We start from the raw sequence: 22,956 nt of genomic DNA, 5'->3' as shown, positions 1-22,956 counted from the left end.
AATAAAACTGTTTTTTAAGATATTTCTGTATTGCTTCTTGATTAGTGTCCTCACTTGCAATTTTTTTCACCTATGGCGGTTAGAATATGCTGTTGTGCAGGTGAACGTTAAAAAGGAGTAAGGGGCCTGACCTGTGGTGGCGCAGTGGATAAAGCGTTGACCTGGAAATGCTGAGGTCGCCGGTTCGAAACCCTGGGCTTGCCTGGTCAAGGCACATATGGGAGTTGATGCTTCCAGCTCCTCCCCCCTTCCTTCTCTCTGCCTCTCTCCTCTCTAAAAAAAAAAAAAGAGAAAGGAACATAAATTTGTGATTTCAACACCTGGCAGCTGCCCAGGCGCCCACCTTAGAGAGAACCCTGATTATAAGTGCCACCTTAACAACAGGTGTGCTGAACTCAACAAAAAATTTAGGGGAGGCCGGAAGCAAAATTTTGGATGTTTTGTTCACTACTGAGAGGGTTTGGAAAACTGTCAGACACCAGTAATTATTTGGAGTATTGGTTCCGTTAATAAAGGAACGCTGCTTATTGGAAGTCAGCCAGACCCGGAAAGTTCATCCAAAGCTGGGTTCCAACTCCTAGACCCCGTCTTCCCCGTAGGTTATTGGTTCTCAGGAAAGGAAGGAGGCCCTGCGCCCCTTCTTCCCCGTAGGTTATTGGTTCTCAGGAAAGGAAGGAGGCCGGGCGCCCTAGCTGTGATGCGCGCATAGAACCCTATATTGAACAATGTATCTTCTTTCAGTGCCGGGGTAGGGCGAGTCCCCGGGGCAGGCCTGCGCCAGAGCCCCCTGCCCGGCCAGCAAATGGGAAGAAAGCCTCGCTGGGCGGGCCGGTAGGGTTCGCTGCACCCGCTGCCCACGCAGGGCTCTTCGCGCCCTGGCGGCGGACGAGGGAGATCAGGCGAAGGCATAAATAGGGAGTTCCCTGTTGGCGTCGCAGGCAGGTGCCAGTTGAGCCGTGTTTTTCACTTCTTCCTTTAACTTTTTGGTTCGTGGCTTTCAGTGCTGGGATTTAACCATCGTCACCGACGCCCATGCCGACCCCAGGTATGGACAGCCTCTCTTCTCTGGGTGTGTTTTGCCCGTTTCCAAATAGGAAGTTAGAGTCCTTGGGAAGTATTTGAGCGCCCACATTCTGTGTGGGAGACAAGGAAGGGGATCCGGACCCTGGGCCCAAGGTCCAAAAGGAGGAGCTGCCGGGACCTCGAGGTGGAGAACGCGGGCGGCATGCGGGTGTGGGTGCGGGCGGAGTCCTGGTGGGAGAGGCCACTATCCCTGTGCGCGGCCGCGGTCACCTGATGAGGCAGAGAGCCCAGGACTGGAGTATGGGCGTGCTCAAGGACCCAGTATGGCCTGAGTTCAGGTGTTATGATTATTCCACTTCTACCAGTCGTGATTGGTATGCATGCCTCTCTTGTCCCCGCCTGGATCAGGTGTTGGTCATTCAGCCCCAGAATATTCTCTCCACCTGTGCTCCTTGGTGACTCCACGCTGTGCCTCCTTCAAGCCCTCTCCCATTTGAAGACAGTACAGCCTAAAAGTTTTCAGTCCCTGTGTTCCACTCCACCAGTCTCTGTCCTCCTTCCTAGCAAAGTTCTAGAAAGAAGAGCGCGTGCTCCCTGCATGGAATCATCCTCTACTTATAGTAGTGAGGCTTTATCACCCTCACTCTCTCCCCCACCAGTGGCCTAAAACTGAGCTCCCATCTTCTAAGTTTTAGTGCAGATTTGACAAACTGATACTACAATACCTTTTATCTTTTATTGTTTCACTTATTTAAGGAATGTATTGTCATTAAAGAAAATTGTTATAAATAATTCTAAACCCCAAACACAACCATGGATAATATTTTGGTATATTTTCTTTGTCTTTTTTTTTTTTTTTTAATGCAGAGGTTTGGTTTTAATTTCATGGTTGTAATCCTTATTTCTCTACCATATAATATTAACCCTGAATGTGTTGCATATTGCTGTTAAGAGAGGTCATTTTAATCACAGAAAAATCAAATGTGCTGTATATTTATGCATGTATTTTATTAATCATAATTGAATTTTAATTTTTTAACATTCATTTTCTAAATAAATGCCCTGATACACAAAACTTTCTTTTCTGTATTTGGGATACTTTCCATTGGAAAGAAGTGGTTGCTGGTTGAAGTCATGCATAGTTTTAAAGCTCTCCATAGTTGTGGACATGCAGCTTTCCAAAGGTGTAGCAGTTGATATTTATATAACAATTTATGCTGCATACCATTCTCATGCTCATATATATGGTATTGTCTTCTAAAGCTTATTTTTTGCCATTTTGATTATTGTGAAGTGATATCACCTGGTTTGTATTAGTTTTTATATCTGCTTAAGTTTGAACTTTTTCTGAAATACTTGTTACCCATTTATCCTTTCTCCCTTATTGTATAGATTATTTGCAATATTTTGTTTTAGCACTTTGCTTTTTGGGTATTATGTCTTTCTGGTGATGTAAATCTTTTTAAAACCATATTTTAGTGTGAACTATGATGCATATAGAAGAGTGCATTTAAACATAAATCTGTGGCTTAGAGAGTGATTACCAAGTGATCATCCGTATAAACCATCACCAAGTCAAGGCACAGAACATTACCAGCATCCAAAAGCCCCAGGGGCACCTCCCTAATCACAAATGACTCCTTCCCTGTAGAGGTAACATTTAACCAACTTTTACTGTAGTTACTGCCTTACCCCAACCCATTTAAAAAATAAGGCTTTTACCCTGGCCAGCTGGCTCAGTGGTAGAGTGTCAGCTGTAAGGACCAAGAGAAGATCAGAAAATAAGCAGGGCACTAATGGAACAGGGAACTTAAGGGTTACAGGCAGGTCCTGCTCCTATTCTGTTAGGAATAACATGCCCAAGGTCTTTCAAGAAGCAGAGACAGATAGGGACTCTGGGAGGCCAAGAGAGAAGAAAAAGAAAAAGAAAAAGAGACAAACGTTTGCATTCTATTGGTTAAAAGACCCTCATCAGAAGTTTAGGTTTGGAATTCGCCAATGAGCTAGACCCCAGCCCCTGTTGCTATGCTATGTGCAGCCCCCTTAGCAAATAGGTTACCGCCACATCTGCTTCTGTATTAGGCTTGCTTGCTTAGCTTATAAAAAGATTTAGCTGTGAGTGCTAGGTGCGATTCCCATCTGCAGCTCCTTGTGAGCACAGTGTCTCTGGACACCTCGGGAATTTGCCCCTGCGCAGGTAAAACTGGCCAATAAAGTTACATCTATACTCCTGAAAGTCTCCGACGTTTGTTCTTGTACCCAGTGGATGTTACATCAGTATGGATGTCCGGAGTTGGATTCTGGTCAGGGCACACAGAAGAAGCAACCTTCTGCTTCTCTACCCCTTTCTCTCTTCCCTCCCTCCTCCTCTATCTTCCTCCTTTCCTCCTGCAGCCATGCTTCTATTGGTTTGAGTGTGTCAGCCTCGGTGCTAAGGATGGTTCAGGTAGAGACCTCAGACACTAAAAATAGCTGGGCTGCCAGCATGGCGGGAGATGGGCTGGGCATCTGCTCCAGATGGGGTGTTGCTGAGTGGATCCCGGTCAGGGCACATGCAGGAGTCTGCCTCTATCTTCCCTCCTCTCACTTGGAAAAGAAGAAAAAAAATATGGCTTTAACACCTATTCATCCATCCATAAACAGGATAGTTTAGTTTTCTCATTTTTAGTTTTGATCTTTGTATTAATGGAATTATATATGGTATATCTTCTTTTTAGGCTTGGCAGCTTCTTCTTTCTCCCCCTCCTCCTCCTCCTCCTCCTCCTCCTCCTTCTCCTCCCCCTCCTCCTCCTCCTCCTCCTCCTTCTCCTCCCCCTCCTCCTCCTCCTCCTCTCTTTGAGAGAGAGAGAGAGAGAGAGAGAGAGAGAGAGAGAGAGAGACAGCAACATAGATCTACTCCTGTATGTGCCCTGATCACGTAATCCAGCTGACAACCTCTGTGCTCCGGGACAACGCTCCCACCAACTGAGCTATCCAGCCAGGGCTTAATTTTTATTAATTTTTAGAAAGAGAGAGAGAGGAAGGGAGAGAGAGGGGGAAGGAAGGCATTTGTTGTTCCACTCAGTGGTGCATTGTTTGGTTGCTTCCCATGTGTGCCCTGACCAGGGGTTGACCCCGCAACCTTGTTTGGGACAGTGCTCTTAACGGACTGAGCTAACCAGCCAGGGCCTAATGATGTTTTTGAAATACATTCTAATGGTATGTAGCTGCAGATCATATTTTTCATTACTGTGTAGGAACTAATTGTGTGAATTTACCACAGTTTGTTTATTGATTCTGCTGTGGGTGAACTCCTGGATCTTTTCCAGCACTTAGCAATTAGAAACAATGCTGCTGTGACTATTCTTCTATGTCTCTTGGTGTACCAGCACACGCATTTCTATTGGGTATATTCTAAGGAGTGTAGAGTATGCAGATCTTCAGTTTAAAAAAACCACCATTTAGGCCTTGGCCAGTTAGCTCAGTCAGTTAAGAGCATCCTCTGGAAATAACAAAGATGCAGGTTCAATCCCCAGTCAGAGCACACCTGGGAAGCAAACAAAAAATGCACCACTGAGTGGAACAACAAATGCTTCCCTTCCCCCTCCCTTCTCTCTCCCTTCCTCTCTAAAAATACTCAATAAAAAAAAATAATAAGCCTTGACCGGATAGCTCAGTTGGTGGGAGCGTCATCCCAGAGCGCGGAGGTTGCTAGTTGGATTTCCCCATCAGGGCACATACAGGAACAGCTTGATGTTTCTCTCTCTCTCTCTCTTTCTTCCTGCCTCTCTCAAAAGAGAAATCATTTATTTATTAATAGTTTTAGATTTACAGAAAGAATTCTCATGTACTCCTCTCCAAATTTCCCCAGTTTTAGCATATGTGTTGCTATAGTATATTTATAACAAGTAAGGCATTTAAAACTATTAAGTCACAATTCAGCTTTCACTTGTTTTATACTAGTTCTTTTTATATACAGGCATACCTTTATTGCACTTTTTAAAAAATGCTTTTTTTGTTGCATTATCTTTTTCTTTTTACAAATTGAAGGCAAGATTACACTAGTAAAAAAAGTACAACCCACTTTATTGTGATACTTTATTCCAGTGACCTGGAACCAAACCCACGGTATCTTTGAGGTATGCCTGTGCTTAGATCCTTTCTAGATCTGGTCTTACTGGAGAAGGGTTATTAGAAACCAAGATCTGGATCTGGGGGCATATCTTCAATTTTAGTAATGTCTGCAGTTCTAAAGTGGTTTTACAAATTTATGCTTAAACTCTATTTGTCAAATTTTCAATAAACATTTTTGCTGGATTGGGTTTAACTTTGCTTGAATTCTTATGGAGAAGTTTTTAAAATATATTATTTATTTATTTTAGATAAAGAGAAACATCAGTTTGTTGTTACACTTATTTTTGCATTATTTGGTTGATTTCTATATGTGCACTGATCAGGGATCAAACCTGCAACTTTGGCATTTGGGGACGACACTTGAACCACTTGAGCTAACTAGCCAGGGCTTGACGTGGTTTTAATTTCACCTTAATTAACAATATATCTCCTAATATTCATTCTGATTCTTGATCCTTTCCCTTATTGTGACCAAGCTGGTAAGTCATTCCTCTCCTGAAGTGTAATGAATACTCTTTGCTGTTTTTCCCACTCTGGTTTGAAGTATTAATGATTTACTGAGATTTATTATGTGAGGATCCTAATTAATTTTTATCTGACTGGTTTACAGGTTTCCTTAATAACCTGCACTGAATGTTTCCCAATCATAGTATTTCTTCTATTATACATTAAAATCTAGCAATGCCTTTTTCTGAGCTGTCTATTCTGTTTCTTTGATTTATTATGATAATATCATAGAGAAGGATTTGATGAGTTGCACACTGAGTAGTAAAGTGTAAGGCTTTAGAGTGGTTTCAACTGGGGCAGTTTGCTGCCCCAGGGACATTTGGCAATGTCTGAAGACATTTTGTTTGTCGCAGCTATGGGAGGTTGAGGGTTCTAATGGTGTCTGATGGGTATAGTTCAGAAATGCTGCTAAACAGTATACAGTGCACTTATAGTGTCCCCCAAATAATTATCTGGCCTGAAAATGTTAGTAGTGGGGAGGTTGAGAAGCTGCTCTAGGGGATTCTGTCACCAACCAAAAAAGGAAATCAGGCAGGAGCGTAGGAAAGGGTGGCAGTACCATTTCCCAGATAAAATGTCACTTCCCAGGACCTTCTCATCTCTATACTCTCTAGAAAAGAATCCCTCTTTCTAGAACTACTAGAGCTCAGAAGATGGCCATTGTCTATGCAGAGCCCTTTTTCTCCCTTAGCCCAGTGTTTAGCGCCAAGTCAGGTATCATAGATTGTGGCCACAGAAGTTTCATTTAATTTTGAATTTCCAGTGCCCAGGAAAATAAAGTGAAATTAAAAGGCAGTGGTACCTAATGGAAAAATAATAACCTTTGTAGTTATATAGGAAAGTATTTTAATTTCCAAGTCCTTATATCTGTAAAATGTGGATAAAAGCAAATATTCAGGACTACTTTTAAGACTAAAGAAAATATTCCTAAACAACATTTCACAGTAGATCCTCAACAAATGTGATCATTATTAACATGTGCTGAATGAATAATTTTTTTTGAACAAGTATGCTTTATTATAGATAGTAAAAATTCACATCAGTAAACTTGTAAGTTGAAATCCATTCCTTTAGGCCATGGGTTTCATTTTGGAATTTATGAATGTCTTCACTTAAAGGAGCAATACTAGACATCTGGTATGCTCTTCCCCAAAATATAAACAAAGGAAAACCACAAAACAAGAAAACAAATTTCTCAAGTACAGCATTAAACCTTTGAGAAGGAGGCCAGAGTACATATATTGTACTCTCTACTGTAATTGTAGATATCATGTAATAGAAACCCTGTAGGATTCAGAACCAGCTGTTGACTCAAAGGGACACCCAGAAAGGCAAGAAGAGAGTAAAGAAAGGGGAGTATGAGAGTCAAGGGGAAAGAGAATATCAGGAATTAAGGCATTGTTGAAATAGTGTTATATGTATGGCACCCTGTAAATTAGCTTCTAATCTTTACAAGGTAGGCACTGTTATTTTTCTTGCTTACAGGTATAAAAATTGAATCCAAGAATGCCTGTTGGGTTTTGCAACAAGGTGGTGATCTGTATGAGTTATCTCAGGGGAAGTTTGGTTGTGAAAGTTAGATTGCAGTGGATTGAGGAGGTAAATTGGTAAAGTGTAGAAAACTGAAGAAGTTTGTGAAGATGAAGGGGATATGGAGTAAAGAGAAAATTTGTAAAAAACTGAAGTAGACGTAAGAGGTTTACATGTTAGTGAGAAGGACTTACAGGAGAGGGAAAAGAAGTTGAAGATAAAGAAGAGAGATCACTAATGGACTAAGTCTCTTAATTGGATCATTGATAAGATTCAGATCACAAGTGGAGGGATGAGCTATACAAGAGGGGAGGAGCCCCCATCTTTTGTTACAGGAATGAAGATGAGAAAGATAGGCCCATACACATTGATATCTGTAAATTTCTCGTCAGGAAGTTGAGTGTTGTGTTCTATGCCTCATTTTCTCTCATTTACCATAGTCCTGGAGAAATTTCACTGTTCCTTTGAAGTTTCCTCAAATGTACTCCTTTTGTTTCTTTTTTAAAAAATTTCATGAGACTTGTATTGGTTAGAACCTAGTTTGTAGAGTATTTCTGTAGTGAAGTCAAAACTAGCCCCTCTCCCCCCAAAAAACAGCTGATAACACACCGATTATTGTCGGATGTAATCCTGACTTACTATATCATTTTGAGACAATTCACCTTCTGCTTAAGAAGTAAAATCTCCCTTTGGTACCTTTTTTATTTCCCCATCCAACTTTTCCAATCTCACTGGCAAGTATAGAAGGAGGCATTAGGAAAGACTGGAAAGGGGAGGGGATTTAGAGAAAGAGGTAGGTCACGTTCCAGCTCTACCACTTACTAGTTCTGTCTCTTAAGGTGAATCACTGCAAAAGAGATGAGGGACTTGTAGATACGGTAAGTGATTAACTGGAGTACCTGTGCTGAATAAGAAATTGAATCAGGTTCTTAAAATGCTTGATAAATAAGAGGAAAACAGAGGTTCCCAAAGGCTAGGATTTGATATTGTTTGAAGAACTGTCTCAAGGGGAGTAAGAGGATGAAACTGCTCAATAAACTGGAAGCTATTACTGGAAACTGGGTTATAGGACTTTGGAATTGAAGAATTTGAGTGGTTATTGCTGATAAAGTCTAGAATGAGCCTCAGAGTGAAATGCTGAGTAAAGTAAGGTCATAGGAGTTAAGGTCAAGGATGTGAGAGAGTGATGTTTTGAATGGGCTTTAACTCTGAACTCACCCTGAATAATTGTAATGGGGAGTGGAAGTGAAAGGACCTTCTGAGCGAGGAACACAGACCCTCAGTGACTGTGTGTATGGGTCTGTGAACAGAGATGAATGACAAGGACAGGTGGATGGTGATGTATTGCATTTGCATATGCTTCATGAGTAATGATGTGTTTGGTTGGGGTACAGTAACAATGTTTTATATATAGGCTGGGGTACATGTTGGGTGTTGGTGGGAGAGAAGGGATGAGGAAGTTGCCGATACTTAGTAGTTCTGTGCCAGGTGATACCTATTTAATTTATACCGCAGTCCTCTGAGGTTGCCGCTGATATCCTTACTCTGCAGACGAGTAAACTGAACTGTCTTTATTTCTTGTAGCTCATACATGGTGGGACTGGGAGTAACTCTTAAGGTGGAAGAAATATACAGTGGTCTATATTGGAGGAATGTTATATGATAGAAAATGTATTACAGAGAACCCTAAGTCAGCACTGAGCAGAATACAGAGGGCTTCAACATGTTTTGTTGAATTTAGTCTACATTTTTATAGGTATTTCATTTTCTAATCTTTTCCATAGGTCCCATTTATTCAAATTATATTTCCCTACTGAAACCTGAATATTGATCTATGGAAAAGATGACAGGTTTGTCATCATCCTTCTTTTCTGACTTTGGGCTGCTACTATACTTGGAGGAGCTAAACAAAGAGGAATTCAGTAAATTCAAGTTACTCCTGAAGAATGAGACCATGGAACGCGGACACTGCCTGATACCCTGGGCTGAAGTGAAGAAGGCCAAGCGAGAGGACCTGGCTAACTTGATGAACAAGCATTATCCCAGGGAGCAGGCCTGGGATATGGCTCTGAAAATCTTTGACAGGATGAACCTGAAGGATCTGAGCACGAGAGCAAAAGCAGAGATCAACTGTGAGTGCTGCTAGGAACGTATCTGGGAGGGGAAGGAGGAGTTGTTTCCTGTAGCCTGCTGGGATGCTTCTATGAAAGGGACTTAGAGATTAAACCACTCTGTGGGAAACAAACGCCATGGTAGTGAACTACATTGGGAGCTTGTTGGATCATTTAAAAACACTGAAGAGGCAGGAAGATTTTGAGTACTGTTACCCAACTTGCCTTATTCATCTATTTGGTACCAATCAGCATGATTAAAGCAACCGAGTGGTAAGAATTATCCCATCTAGTGTACCTTTGCCCAAACTACAAATAAACTCATATGTTAGGCTAAATTTTAAGAAATCTCAAATATGATTGAAAATTTTTGCTGGAATATGGGGAATGAGCAAAAAAATTATTAAGGGACATAGGCCAAGTCAGTATTTTTAGTTATTCCCAAGTATGAAATACCATAGACATATAAAATTCCTTACTCACACTTCCTTTGAGCCTTACCATATCCCTGTGAGGTCAGTACAGACAAGGAAACCTAGGCTTAAGCTAGACCACTTGCCCCATTACAGGGTGAGGGGCCTGGCAAGAGTTCTCCTACTTCATATCATATCACCTTCCCTTAGCTAAACTGGTGCAGTCTGAGTCTCTGTTGGCTCTCGTTTTCTTAAACCCAGATAGTCATAGAATTGTACAACTGAGGAGAATTCTATAACCTGTTTCGGCCATTACCAAAGCCCTCATTATGTTTGGTAATCTCATGATCCTGTTGGGAACTGTTGCAGGGGCCGCGCAGACCATGGGACCAAAGGACACCAGGGCCGGAGAGGCACAAGGTAATCAGGAGGAAGTGTTGGGTAAGTACAGTAGATGCGTTTCTGTCGGAGGTAGGAGAAGTTTGTGCTTTTGAAGCATGATTGGGCTTATCTGCCAGGGCACTTTTGCTCAATTCTTGTTAACTTCTAATACCCTACACGTTTGCTGGTTACCAGTCAACAAGCCTGGCTCCCGGGCCAAAGTCAGAATTGGGGCCATGTTGATTCAGGGCTTAAGGAGATTGGTATTTGGGAATGCCCAAAGATGAAAGTCTAATGAAAAAAAGGTATATTCCTGTCTGTGTTTTATGAACTAAATAGTCTATGAGTTGGCAGGGACTATTTGGCTTATCACATCTAGTTCCCTCCTGCAGAGGTGATGCTGTAATTGAGTTCCCATGGTGGTGACCGACTAATCCATGTAAAATGTGATTTCACAGGTCTTCTCAGTCTTAGTTCAGTCCCATTTTTGTTCCTTCTATTTTGATTTGAATTCTATATAGTTGAATTCCAGTTTATGTAAATTTAATGACAGTACAAAGAAAACTGGAGCAGGTGAAAAAGCTTTCTTCTTAAATCAGCCATGCTAGTTTCTAACTGGCTACACTATTTCATTCAAGAAACCATTGAGAGCCTACTTTATTCCAAGGACTAATAAAAATTGCTCTTTTTTTTTTTTTTTTTTACATGAGAGGCAGGGAGACAGAGAGACAGATTACTGCGTATGCCCTGACGAGATCCACCTGGCAACCCCCGTCTGGGGCCAGTGCTTGAATCACCGAACTACCCTCAGTGCCAGAGGTCAATGCTTGGACCAACCGAGCCACTGGCTGTGATAGCGGAAGAGAGAGGGGAGGGGAACAGGAAGAGAAGCAGGTGGTTGCTTCTCATGTAAGCCTTGATCAGGGATTGAACCCAGGATGTCTGCGTGCCAGGTTAATGCTCTGTCTATTGAGCAAACTGGCCAGTGCCTAAAAAATTGCTTATTTAATTAAATGATCTTGAAGATGACTTCCCACTTTGATCTTAGTTTCTGATTCAATATAAGGACATTTATTTTTGTGGTATAACTGGCCATAATTTTTTTTTTTTTTTTTATAATTTTATTTTTTTAATGGGGTGACATCAATAAATCAGGATACATATATTCAAAGATAACAAGTCCAGGTTATCTTGTCGTTCAATTATGTTGCATACCCACCACCCAAAGTCAGATTGTCCTCTGTCACCTTCTATCTTGTTTTCTTTGTGCCCCTCCCCACCCCCTATCCCTCTCCCATTCCCCCCTCCCCCCCCCCCGTAACCACCACACTCTTATAAATGTCTCTTAGTTTCACTATTATGTCCCACCTACGTATGGAATAATACAGTTCCTGTTTTTTTCTGATTTACTTATTTCGCTTCGTATCATGTTATCAAGATCCCACCATTTTGCTGTAAATGTTCCGATGTCATCATTTCTTATGGCTGAGTAGTATTCCATAGTGTATATGTGCCACATCTTTATCCAGTCATCTATTGATGGGCTTTTTGGTTGTTTCCATGTCCTAACTGGCCATAATTTTAAGAAACTAGGGTTTCATCTCCATTGGAATTTACTGTTAGAAAATTTGGAAGACATAAATGTAAACAAAGAAAGTAAAAATCATTTTCATGACTTTTTAAAGTACTTTTAAGTACTGCATTGTACTAAATATTATACTAAAGGGTCCCTACATTCTAATACCATAATTTATCTTGGAGGAGAATTAAGCATATTTTATTGGGATATGAACTGTTACATGTTTGTACTGAATGCCCTTACCAAAAAGAGAAAAGAATTGCAGTTGTGTATCTGAGGGGGATTGGTTCCAGAACCCCCTGTGGATATACCAAAATTCATGGATGCTCAAGTCACTGATATAAAATAGCATAAAACAGTGCCTACCATCAGCTCTCCTCATCCACAGATTCCCAACCACAGATCAAAAATAGTGTTTTTAATATGCATTTGATTGACTCTGTGGATGCAAAACCCAGCGATATGGAGGGCCAACTGCATATTTATCGAAACAAATCCAAGTATAAGTAGATGCAGGCAGTTCAAACCTGTGTTATTCAATGGCATTTACTTTAAAAAATTAAGAGTAATTACTGCTTGTGATATGTGCTATGAATGCAAAGTATACTATGTTTTAAGAATATAGGAAAGAAATAACTGCTAGCATTGGTGTTCAGAGAAGGATTCCCTTCTGAGATAATGACATTTAATTGAGATCTAGAGATGGAATCAGACTTAACTGAGTAACAATGAAACTGTATTTTCATTATACTTGGACACTTGAGAATTTTTTTCTGTTCTTTAAAATATTCTTCATGCTATGTTTCTATCTTCATTTTTATTAATGCTTTGCCTGTATAAAGTGGATTATTTTGGTCTGAGTTTCAGATCTGTCATCAGGTCCTTTCTGGCTACTGTTGTTTAATTGTTGCCTGTGTTCTTTTTATTTATTTATTTATTTAATATATATATATATATTGTATTTTTCTGAAGTTGGAAATGGAGAGGCAGAAAGACTCCCGCATGCACCCGACCGGGATCCACCCGGCACGCCCACCAGGGGGCGACGCTCTGCCCACCAGGGGGCGATGCTCTGCCCCTCCGGGGCGTCGCTCTGCTGCAACCAGAGCCACTCTAGCGCCTGGGGCAGAGGCCAAGGAGCCATCCCCAGCGCCCGGGCCATCTTTGCTCCAGTGGAGCCTCGGCTGCGGGAGGGGAAGAGAGAGACAGAGAGGAAGGAGAGGGGGAGGGGTGGAGAAGCAGATGGGCGCTTCTCCTGTGTGCCCTGGCCGGAAATCGAACCCGGGACTCCTGTACACCAGACCGACGCTCTACCACTGAGCAAACTGGCCAGGGCTGCCTGTGTTCTTTTTAAATCTCAATATGACACATACATCTTATTTTTTCTCTAAGGAAGAAAAGTACAAAGTGAAGAAAATATTTCTAGAATGGGTTTGATTTTTTTTTCCATCACAAATACATTTTTCTGCATTGCGAGTTCTATATTTGTTGTTTCTTTTTTTTTTTTTTTTTTGTATTTTTCCGAAGCCAGAAATGGGGAGGCAGTCAGAGAGACTCCCGCATGCGCCCGACCGGGATCCACCCCGCACGCCCACCAGGGGGCGATGCTCCGCTCATCCGGGGCGTTGCTCTGTTGCCACCAGAGCGACTCTAGCGCCTGAGGCAGAGGCCACTGAGCCATCCCCAACACCCAGGTCAACTTTGCTCCAATGGAGCCTTGGCTGCGGGAGGGGAAGAGAGAGACAGAGAGAAAGGAGAGGGGGAGGTGTGGAGAAGCAGATGGGCGCTTCTCCTGTGTGCCCTGGCTGGGAATCGAACCCGGGACTCCCGCACGCCAGGCGGACGCTCTACCACTGAGCCAACTGGCCAGGGCCTATTTGTTGTTTCTAATACATGTTTTAAATCTACAGGAATATTTTCGTTTTGTTTATGTTTTGTTTCTACCTAACCCAACAGCATATTGATTTCAGCCTGTATTACTTCTTATTCCTAAGTCCAAGTCCAGTATTCTTAACATTGCAAATCACAGAATTTGTTTTGATCCTGCGTACCTTTGTTTTCTTCCTACTCCATTCTGACTTAGGTGATGGAACAGAATACAGAATTCGGATACAGGAAAAGTTTTGCCTCATGCGAGATAAGAAGTGTTTCCTTGGAGAACCTAAAGATTTCCGCCGTGAGATCGCTGATGAAGGCAGAGAACTGTTGGAACACTTGTTTGATGTGGATGTCCAAACCGGTGAGCAGCCACAGACAGTGGTGCTTCAGGGCGCTGCTGGAGTTGGGAAAACCACCTTAGTGAGAAAGGCAATGTTAGACTGGGCCCAGGGCCATCTCTATCAGCAGAAATTTACCTATATTTTTTATCTCAATGCGAGAGAAATTAACCCATGGAGAGAGAGAAGCTTTGTTCAGATGATGTTAAAGGACTGGCCCAGCACAGAAGGCCCCATTGAAAGGGTTATATCCCAGCCAGATAGTCTCCTTTTTATTATTGATAGTTTTGACGAGCTGAACTTCGCCTTTGAGGAACCCGAGTTTGCGCTGTGTGAAAACTGGACCCAGGTTCACCCCGTGTCCTTCCTCATGAGTAGTTTGCTGAGGAAAGTGCTGCTCCCTGAGTCATCCTTATTGGTGACGACAAGACTCACAGCTTGCAAGAAACTAAAGACCTTGTTGAGAAGTCAGCGTTCTGTAGAGCTACTGGGCATGTCTGAGGAAGCGCGAGAGAAGTACGTTTACCAGTTTTTTGAAGACAAGACGTGCGCCTTGCAAATATTAAGTTTACTAAGAAACAATGAGGTGCTTTTTAGCATGTGCCAAGTCCCCCTAATGTGCTGGGTCATTTGTTCTTGTCTGGAGCAGCAGGTGCAGAAGGGTGGAGATGTCACATTGGCCTGCAAAACCACCACGGCTCTGTTTACCTGCTACGTCTCCAGCTTGTTCATGCAGGCGGGTGCAAGCTGTCCTAGTCTACCCAACCAAACCCAGCTGAGGAGCCTGTGCCACTTGGCCGCCAAAGGAATATGGACTATGACACATGTGTTTTACAGGGAAAACCTCCGAAAGCATGGGTTAATTAAATCTGATGTCTCAGTTTTCCTGGATATGAATATCCTTCAGAAGGACACAGACTATGAAAATTGCTATGAGTTCACCCACCTACACATTCAGGAATTTTTTGCAGCTCTGTTCTATATGTTGAAAGACATTCAGGGAACCGGCGACCATTCCTCTCAGTCTTCTGCCGACTTGAAGCTATTACTTGAGAGCACCAGTTATAAAGACCCCCATTTGATGCAGATGAAGTGCTTTTTGTTCGGCCTTTTGAATGAAGAGCGAGTAAAACAACTGGAGGAAATGTTTAACTGTAAAATGTCACTGGAGATAAGAGGGAAGATACTTCAAAGGATGGAAATATTAGGAAACAGTGACTATTTCCCACCACAGCTGGCATATCTGGAATTGTTTCATTGTCTGTATGAGACTCAAGATGAAGCATTTATAAACCAGGCCATGAGACATTTCCAAAAGGTTGTCATTAATATTTGTGAGAAAACCCACTTGCTTGTGTCTTCATTCTGCCTTAAGTATTGCCAGTGTTTACGGACCATTAAACTGTCTGTCACCGTGGTATTTGAGAAGATGTTAAACTCAAGCCTCCCAGCTGAAATTTGGTAAGTGTGTTCAAGGTCAGTTGCCAGGAAGTGTCCTGTGGGGTTGTGAAGGAAGTGGATTTTGACAGGGAGAGAGGAGGGTTGTTTAGCTGAGGTCCCAGAGCCAGGATAACCTTTCAGAGTTGTCCCACCTTGAGAAAAAGAGCCCAGGCACTGGAGCCCCTGTTGACCAGCCACAGCTACTGACAGGGAATGGGCAGCAACTCGCCCAAAGTGGCTCTCTTGACTTGAGGGTAATCCCAGGAGAGGACTTGGCTGTATGTCACATAGCACAAACTTACACACCCACTATACCCACTATTGTACATATATTTAACTTTTCAAAACAATGCCCTTCAGAAGAATAGGGATCAGGAATTTCTTGCTGGACTTGGTGTACATAGGTCATCTCTCTGGGCTATGTTCCTCTGCACTCTACTGACCCAGCTTCCCTTCCCTATTGCCTAGATATAGGTTGGCCTTTGTATGAAAGATCTCAGCCCTTTAACACCAAACTGGAGAGAGTCAGGTGTAGGTAAGAAATAGGTGCTGAATGAGTGTTTCAAAAGAATAAATGAACCTTCAGCAGTTATGCTTATTATACCCTTACCCCTCTCTCAAGTAGCTTTTTCTGACTATCCGTATAAGTCGGGGGAAAGAATTGAACTGTGGAATTAGTTATAGATCTAACTAAAATGAATTGAGGTCATAGGATATTGATTATGTCCGATTTAAGGCTGGTCAAAATCATATTTCAATTTATTTTTAAGATTACAAAACAGATTCAGGGAAGTTTATCTAGAAAGTAAGTGTACAGTCATTGATTTAAGTGCACATTAAATAGTAGCTAACATTTGCTTCACACATACCTTATAGTCTTAAGTCCCAACTCATTTAGTCCCTTAAATATCTTAGATGGCTGCTTATATTTCCATTTTACTTATAAAAAACTGAGGTACCAGGAAGGTATGTAACTTGAAGGAAGCCATGCTTCTGAGTCCTTGGTTTTCCCCCTTTATACAAGCTGTCTCATTGCTGTTACACACTGTTGCAGCATGCCTCTTCTGAGAGTACAGTTCACTTCTCTCTGAACTATGGTACTAGGGATTGTAGGCTGCAATGCTGTGACCCTCACTTGACAGTCCTTGGGAAGTTGTGAAAAAAATCTCCTTCAATCAGTTTTCTTGATTCTGATTTTATAGTTCTATTTGAGGTAGATATGATCGAACCCAGGGCATTAGGATGTATTTTTATGCCTAATTAATGTTAGGAAGGCATTCTGGCCACAATATAGTCAGTCTTTGTGCTGTCTTCTCCCCACTTCTGTTGTAGTGGTACCTAATACTAGAGTTGGCATTGTTAAAATAAAAAAAAAAGAGTCTGAGAACCCAGTATTTTAAAAGGGACTCTATGGGTCACCCCAGTCTCTTCTACAACCTAACTACATTGTAAACTTAAGAGCAGGATTTCTATCGTATTCACCATTTTATTCATCATATTTGGTGTATTAAATAAACACTTGAATGTTTGAATAATTTATTGCCTAGTTTTCTCAAATTTAAGACCTCAGATGATGTAGAGGCCACGACTTGGCAATGTCATCTGTTCCAGTTTAAGGTATGGGGGAAATCAATGTTTATTGAATAATGAAGGGGATCAGGATATGTCACCCCAAAATGTGCCACTTTTACGTAAGATTTATTTTGAGCTGAAGGCATTTGAGTTTCTGAAATTGTTTATCTGCCTAAAAGCAGGCTTCCAAAAGTATTCAACTATCATGAACTCCTCCCGGGAGCAACTATCATCTCTTCTTGGAGACAGAAGTTGGCCCTACACCCAGACAGACATTGTCACAACCTGTCATGTCTCCTGTCTAGTCTCCTACAGGCCTATTTATCTTTCCAAAAAGTCATTTTTGGCCTGACCTGTGGTGGTGCAGTGGATAAAGCGTCGACCTGGAAATGCTGAGGTCGCCGGTTCGAAACCCTGGGCTTGCCTGGTCAAGGCACATATGGGAGTTGATGCTTCCAGCTCCTCCCCTGTCTCTCTTCTCTCTCTCCCTCTCTCTCTCCTTCTCTCTCTCCTCTCTAAAATGAATAAATAAAATTTAAAAAAATCAAAAAGTCATTTGTTTTTTCATAAGTGCCCTTTCTCCCTCTGCCTTCTTCCTAGTAAATTGGGTATGTAGATCTCAAATTCTAACCACTCCGTTGACTTAGCCTGAGTTTCTCCCATGTGTATCTATGATGCACTTTCTCACAAAATTTTTATGCTTTTCCCTTGTTAATCTGTTCCTTATTATGTCTAATTTTACAGAACACCACCCAACGAACCTACAAGTACCTACAGTAGCTAGTATGTATAAGGCAACACACCGAATTTATATATTTTTTAATATAGATAGATAGCTACTACATGGTAGGAGCATTTACAAGGTGAACCATTTGCTAGTCATTTTCTATAGCTTGTCCTACTGAATCTTCACAGTAATTCTAAGAAGTAAATACCACTATGTTCATTTTCTAAGACAAAGAAGATGAAGCTCACGTAGGTTAGTGATGTTGCCAGAATAACCCAGTTTAGTGAATGGCAGAGTTGGGACTCAGAGCTATCCTGTTATAGAACTTGCGCTTGTTATCACTAGTTTGTCTTCTCTTTTATTCCTTGTTTTACTTGTTTATCGTGAGTTTGTTGATAGTATGGTTAATAATTAAAGTATTGTATAAAGCATTTTAAAATTTACAGTGCTTTTGGGTACAACTAAAATTGACTGTTGAATTCTCACAATCCTGTGAGGGGAGATGGCATTTCCGTTTTATAGATGAAGAAAACTCTGAGCTCATAGAATTAATGTGACTTGCTTAAAGTAGTATAGCTACTAAATGGTAGGACAGGGGCTCAAACTTGTGTTTCTCTAATGTCTATCCCAGGGGTCTCAAACTCAACTCAGCATGTGGGCCGCAGAGCAAGATCACAGCCGTTCGGCGGGCCGCACTAGGTCTACAAAAGGCAAATGTTACGCAACACTTTTCAGTGTCACAAAACGACCAGAAACTGTAGTTCGCATCACAACTGCTGTTAACTAAGCTAATATCTAGCTAGGATGCTAGAGAAATGAAAAATACAAGTAGGCCCCTAGGCTTACTTAATTTTATCCAAAATATTTTGAACTTCGTGGATTAGTCTGCGGGCCGCACAAAATTGTTTGGCGGGCCGCATGCGGCCGAGTTTGAGACCCCTGGTCTATCCGCTGTTCCTAATTTTATTCTTTGTGGACATATATTATTTTTCTTCTTGATATTGGCTCTTTAGGTATTTGAAGACTTTCCTCATTCTTGAGCCTCTTCCTCCCAAGTGAAGTCTATTTTTTATTTTCTACGTTGATGGGGTATGTTGAGGGAAGCTATTGGGCAAATAAAGCCTCTGGAATGCCAAGAGGATGACTTCCTGGTCGACTGTGCCTGCATCAGACCTGCACTGGATGCTCTCACTACTTATTTTCACCCCCTACCATCTTCTGAGAGTTGCCTGGGCTGAAATATAAATAGATTCATTGATCTTTTCTTTACCCAACTATTTAGGCAAAGAGAAGCTTATCACTGCTGGCAAGATCTCTGTTCTGTGCTTCATACAAATGAAGACTTAAGAGAGTTGGACCTGAATCATAGCAACCTTGATGAATTAGCAATGAAGATGTTTTATCAAGAACTAAGGCACCCAAACTGTAAACTACAAAAACTGTTGTAAGTCTCACATGAGAACATTTAATTAAGTCCCAGTTTCTTTCTTTGTCCTACCTCTCGCTCCTGCTTATTAGGGGAGACCAACAGTAAACAAATATTTGAAATTTACTGTGTAAAGTGCTCTAAGAATATGAACAGTGGAAACTTCTAGAAATGTGGAAGCATAACTAACTTATTCTGGCAAAGATTGCACAAAGCATAGTAGCTGTTGACATGGGTTTTTGAGGCTCAATTAGGAATTTTCTTGATGAAGAACACAGAGGTAAGGCATTCTTGGCAGGTCAACAAGCATTTTCAAAGATAAGTTCTGGAACATACTGTTTTTTTCTTTTTAATTATTTATTGAAGAATAATTTATGTTCAATAAAATGCAGATATTAACTGTTCAGTACATTGAGCTTTGTTTTTGTTTTTTTTTCTGAAGTGAGAAGCAGGAAGGCAGAAAGACAGACTCCCACATGTGCCCGACTGAGATCCACCCGGAAATCTCACTAGGGGGTGATGCTCTGCCTGTCTGGGTGTTGCAACCAGAGCCATTCTAGCACCTGAGGTGGAGGCCATGGAGCCATCCTCAGCGCCCGGGCCAACTTTGCTCCAATGGAGCCTTGGCTGCGGGAGGGGAAGAGAGAGATAAAGAGAAAGGAGAGGGGGAAGAGTGGAGAAGCAAATGGGCACTTCTCCTGTGTGCCCTGGCCGGGAATCTTACCCAGGACTTCCACATGCCTGGCTGATGCTCTACCGCTGAGCCAACTGGTCAGGGCCTCTACATTGAATTTTGATAATTGCATACACCTGGTAACCAATACTGAAAATAAGACAGAATAATTCCCCCACCTCAGGAAGCTTTCTTATACCCCTGCTATCAGTTCCTAAGGCAACCTCTGTCACTACAGGTTAGCTTTTTCCTGGAAATCATTTGGAATTATTTATACAGTATACATTTTTTGTGTTCATCTTTTGCTCAACAATTTTGTTTTTCACAATTCATCCATTTTGTTGCATGTTTCAGTAGTTTCTTTTTATTGCTGATTACCATTCCACTGTATGATAGGCTTATTCATTCTCTTGTAAATAGACCCCTGGGCTATTTCTTATTTTTAACTACTATGAATAAGGCTGCTGTGAATAGTTTTGTACAAATCTCTTTTTTTTTTTACATATATTTTCATCTCTTGGGCAAATACCTAATAATGGAATTGCTAGTTCATAGGTGGATGCTCAACTTTTTAATTTTTTTAGAGGTGGGGAGATAGTGGGACAGAATCCAGCATGCACACCTATAGGGATCTACTTGGCAACCCCATCTTGGGCTAATGCTTGAATCAACTGAGCTATTTTTAGTGCCTGAGGCTCAAACCAATAGAGCCACTGGCTGTGGGAGGGGAAGAGGGAAAGAAGGGGGAGAAGCAGATGCTCACTTCTTTTGTGTACCCTGACCAGGAATTGAACCTGGGACATCCATATGCCAGGCCAATGCTCTGTGCACTTAGCCAACTGGCCAGGGCGTCAAGTTTTTAAGAAATTGCCAACCAGGTCTTCAGAGTCTGTCTTTCTGCCTTCCTGCTTCTCACTTCAGAAAAAAAAACAAAAACAAAGCTCAATGTACTGAACAGTTAATATCTGCATTTTATTGAACATAAATTATTCTTCAATAAATAATTAAAAAGAAAAAAACAGTATGTTCCAGAACTTATCTTTGAAAATGCTTGTTGTACCATTTCATAGTTCTACCAGCAATATATGAAAGTTCTAACTGCTCCTCATCCTTGCCAACATTTGCTGTTTCAGTTATTTTTTCTCTTAATTTGATTTTAGATACACTACCACCTTTTTATGTTTGCTTGTTTAATGTCTCCTTCTTGCCCTCTGGTTTTCCTGGGAGCTGGAACTGATCCTGTTGCCCTCTGCAGTCAGTGCCCATGCATTCAAGGTCTAATTGGTGCTCAGTGATATGTACTGAATGTTGAACAAATGATAGATACTTGTTTCCATTAGCACTGAAAATTAATGTTCTTTTCGGGGTTACAAGCTACCCCTTAAATATTTCCCTTCTAATCTCAGTGTTTTTAGAGAGATTTGACCTTAGATTTCAAGTAACTAGTTTAAGTTTGGACTTGCATGTAGATTTAGTAGGAAACTGCATGTATGTTATGATGAAGGGGTCTTTGGAGGTCCTTTTTGCTCACCCCCAAATTATCTTCTCACATTGTCCCTTCAATGAATTGTCATCAATATAAATCCTAACAATTGCTGATGCCTTCTTTTGGATTAAATAGCTTCCTCTTTTAGAATTCGAAGGTCCCTGGGGGGAGGGGCAATGTGACACCATGGAGACAGTTGTCAGTATTTCCCACCTTGGTGTGGCTTTACTTACTCATGTCCTGCTTCCCTAACACGTGAGGCTGTACTTTTAATTTCATATTTAGTGAGTCCATTAGGCACTTTTATTAGATGGTGATGGTAAGTGCCTGAAATGGGTAAAAGCTTTATTTTCTTGTGCTTGGCTGGAAGGAGTATGAAGGTGAAGGGTAACTAGTGGGCAAAAGGGAGGAGAGGTGATATTTCAGACAGAGGTTTTGAACAGTTAGTGAGCAGTGTGAACATGCTAGGAATTTGGGGCTAGCAGAGGCACTACAGAAGAATAAGCCATAGCTAATAGTTGACTGAGTTAGGAGATAGAAAAATAGAAGAATAATAGGTGATTTAATCCTTCATGTTTTGCTTATGATAGGGCATATTTTACAATAATGTGTTTTGTTATCATGAACATTAAACAGTTGATATTAACAGTAAACTTACCTTGGGTTAAAGGATTAAATATTGTGAATTAATGTTGTAATTGAAGTATTTGGAATAGTCCCAAAAACTTTTGATAGTCATTCTGGGGTTAAGAGTTCAAAAACTCCACTTCTACTTTTCCTGATGTTATTACTTTCTTTATTCCTTTCCTTCAAGGTCAAAAAAAGTCAAGAGTATTAGTTGTCAGGATATAACAGACACCTAAGTTGTAATCCAGTTGTTTCTCTAAGCAACATTCTGAAACTTGGATTTATGACCTGACTTGAAATACGAGAAACCCCGTGTGAGATAAGAGATGGCAGGAATATGTAGATAATATACTGCTCACAAAAATTAGAGGATATTTCAAAATAAATATGAAGCAATAAAAAAAAGCATTTTATTTTTTTTATTAAACAAGAACACCAGAAAAGCAAACGACAAGTCAAAGAAAGTTGTTTGGTTATGCAAATGAGATGCAAAACCAACTTTTATTTCATTGGTGAAACAGTGCTATACAAAAGGCTGAAAGTACTGGAGTATCTGCATGTTCCCTGATTCCTTAATTTTTGTGAGCAGTGTATTAAGAGATGGGTTTGCAAAGAAAGGTGTTCTGTAACCGGGGACAGATGATTTCCTAATCTCTCTGGCATATTTTTCTTCTGAAGGTTGAGGTTTCTCTCTTTCCCTGATGGTTGTCAGAATATCGCTAGTTCCTTGACACATAACCCAAATCTGCTGCATCTCGACCTGAAAGGAAGCGATATAGGGGACAGTGGAGTAAAGTCATTATGTGAAGCCCTGAAACACCCAGTTTGTAAACTACAGAGTCTGGGGTAAGTCGTGATATTTTTTCTTTTTATTACAATTGAGAATTTTGTCTGTCCAAATACAGCCTTCCAGCCTGGAATTGCTGGTCATGGGGCTAAATTAAATTTACCTTCATGATATGGTAGAGCGGGGATCAGTAATGCAGACTGATTTCCTCCAGATAGGACTTTTAACACTTTCTTTCCCCCCTTGAAGTCCCCTTATTGTGCAGTTCTCTGTGTGCTCCTAGTATTCTGCCCAGCTGTTCCAGAGTCAGAGCGCAAGGATGCAGCTCTCCTTCAGCCTGCCTTC

The 22,956-nt window shown here is 41.2% G+C and overlaps 1 protein-coding gene across 1 annotated transcript in view; it reads left to right on the top strand.

Annotated features, from left to right (window-relative positions):
• The first annotated feature begins 895 nt into the window (after window positions 1-895).
• NLRP14 (NLR family pyrin domain containing 14) overlaps window positions 896-22,956 on the top strand; it is a 44,028-nt gene continuing 21,967 nt past the window's right edge. Inside the window, exons 1-6 of the mRNA XM_066360587.1 lie at window positions 896-1,045; window positions 8,958-9,305; window positions 10,067-10,138; window positions 13,741-15,334; window positions 18,895-19,056; window positions 22,503-22,670. Coding sequence (XP_066216684.1) covers window positions 9,008-9,305; window positions 10,067-10,138; window positions 13,741-15,334; window positions 18,895-19,056; window positions 22,503-22,670 — 2,294 coding nt within the window. The 5' untranslated portion in view covers window positions 896-1,045; window positions 8,958-9,007. The remainder of the gene's footprint in view (window positions 1,046-8,957; window positions 9,306-10,066; window positions 10,139-13,740; window positions 15,335-18,894; window positions 19,057-22,502; window positions 22,671-22,956) is intronic.

This window comes from Saccopteryx leptura, chromosome 1, assembly GCF_036850995.1.
Source record: "Saccopteryx leptura isolate mSacLep1 chromosome 1, mSacLep1_pri_phased_curated, whole genome shotgun sequence".
Lineage (NCBI taxonomy): Eukaryota > Metazoa > Chordata > Mammalia > Chiroptera > Emballonuridae > Saccopteryx > Saccopteryx leptura.
Note: the sequence above shows the minus strand (reverse complement) of the source record. Positions and strands in the feature narration are given on the sequence as shown.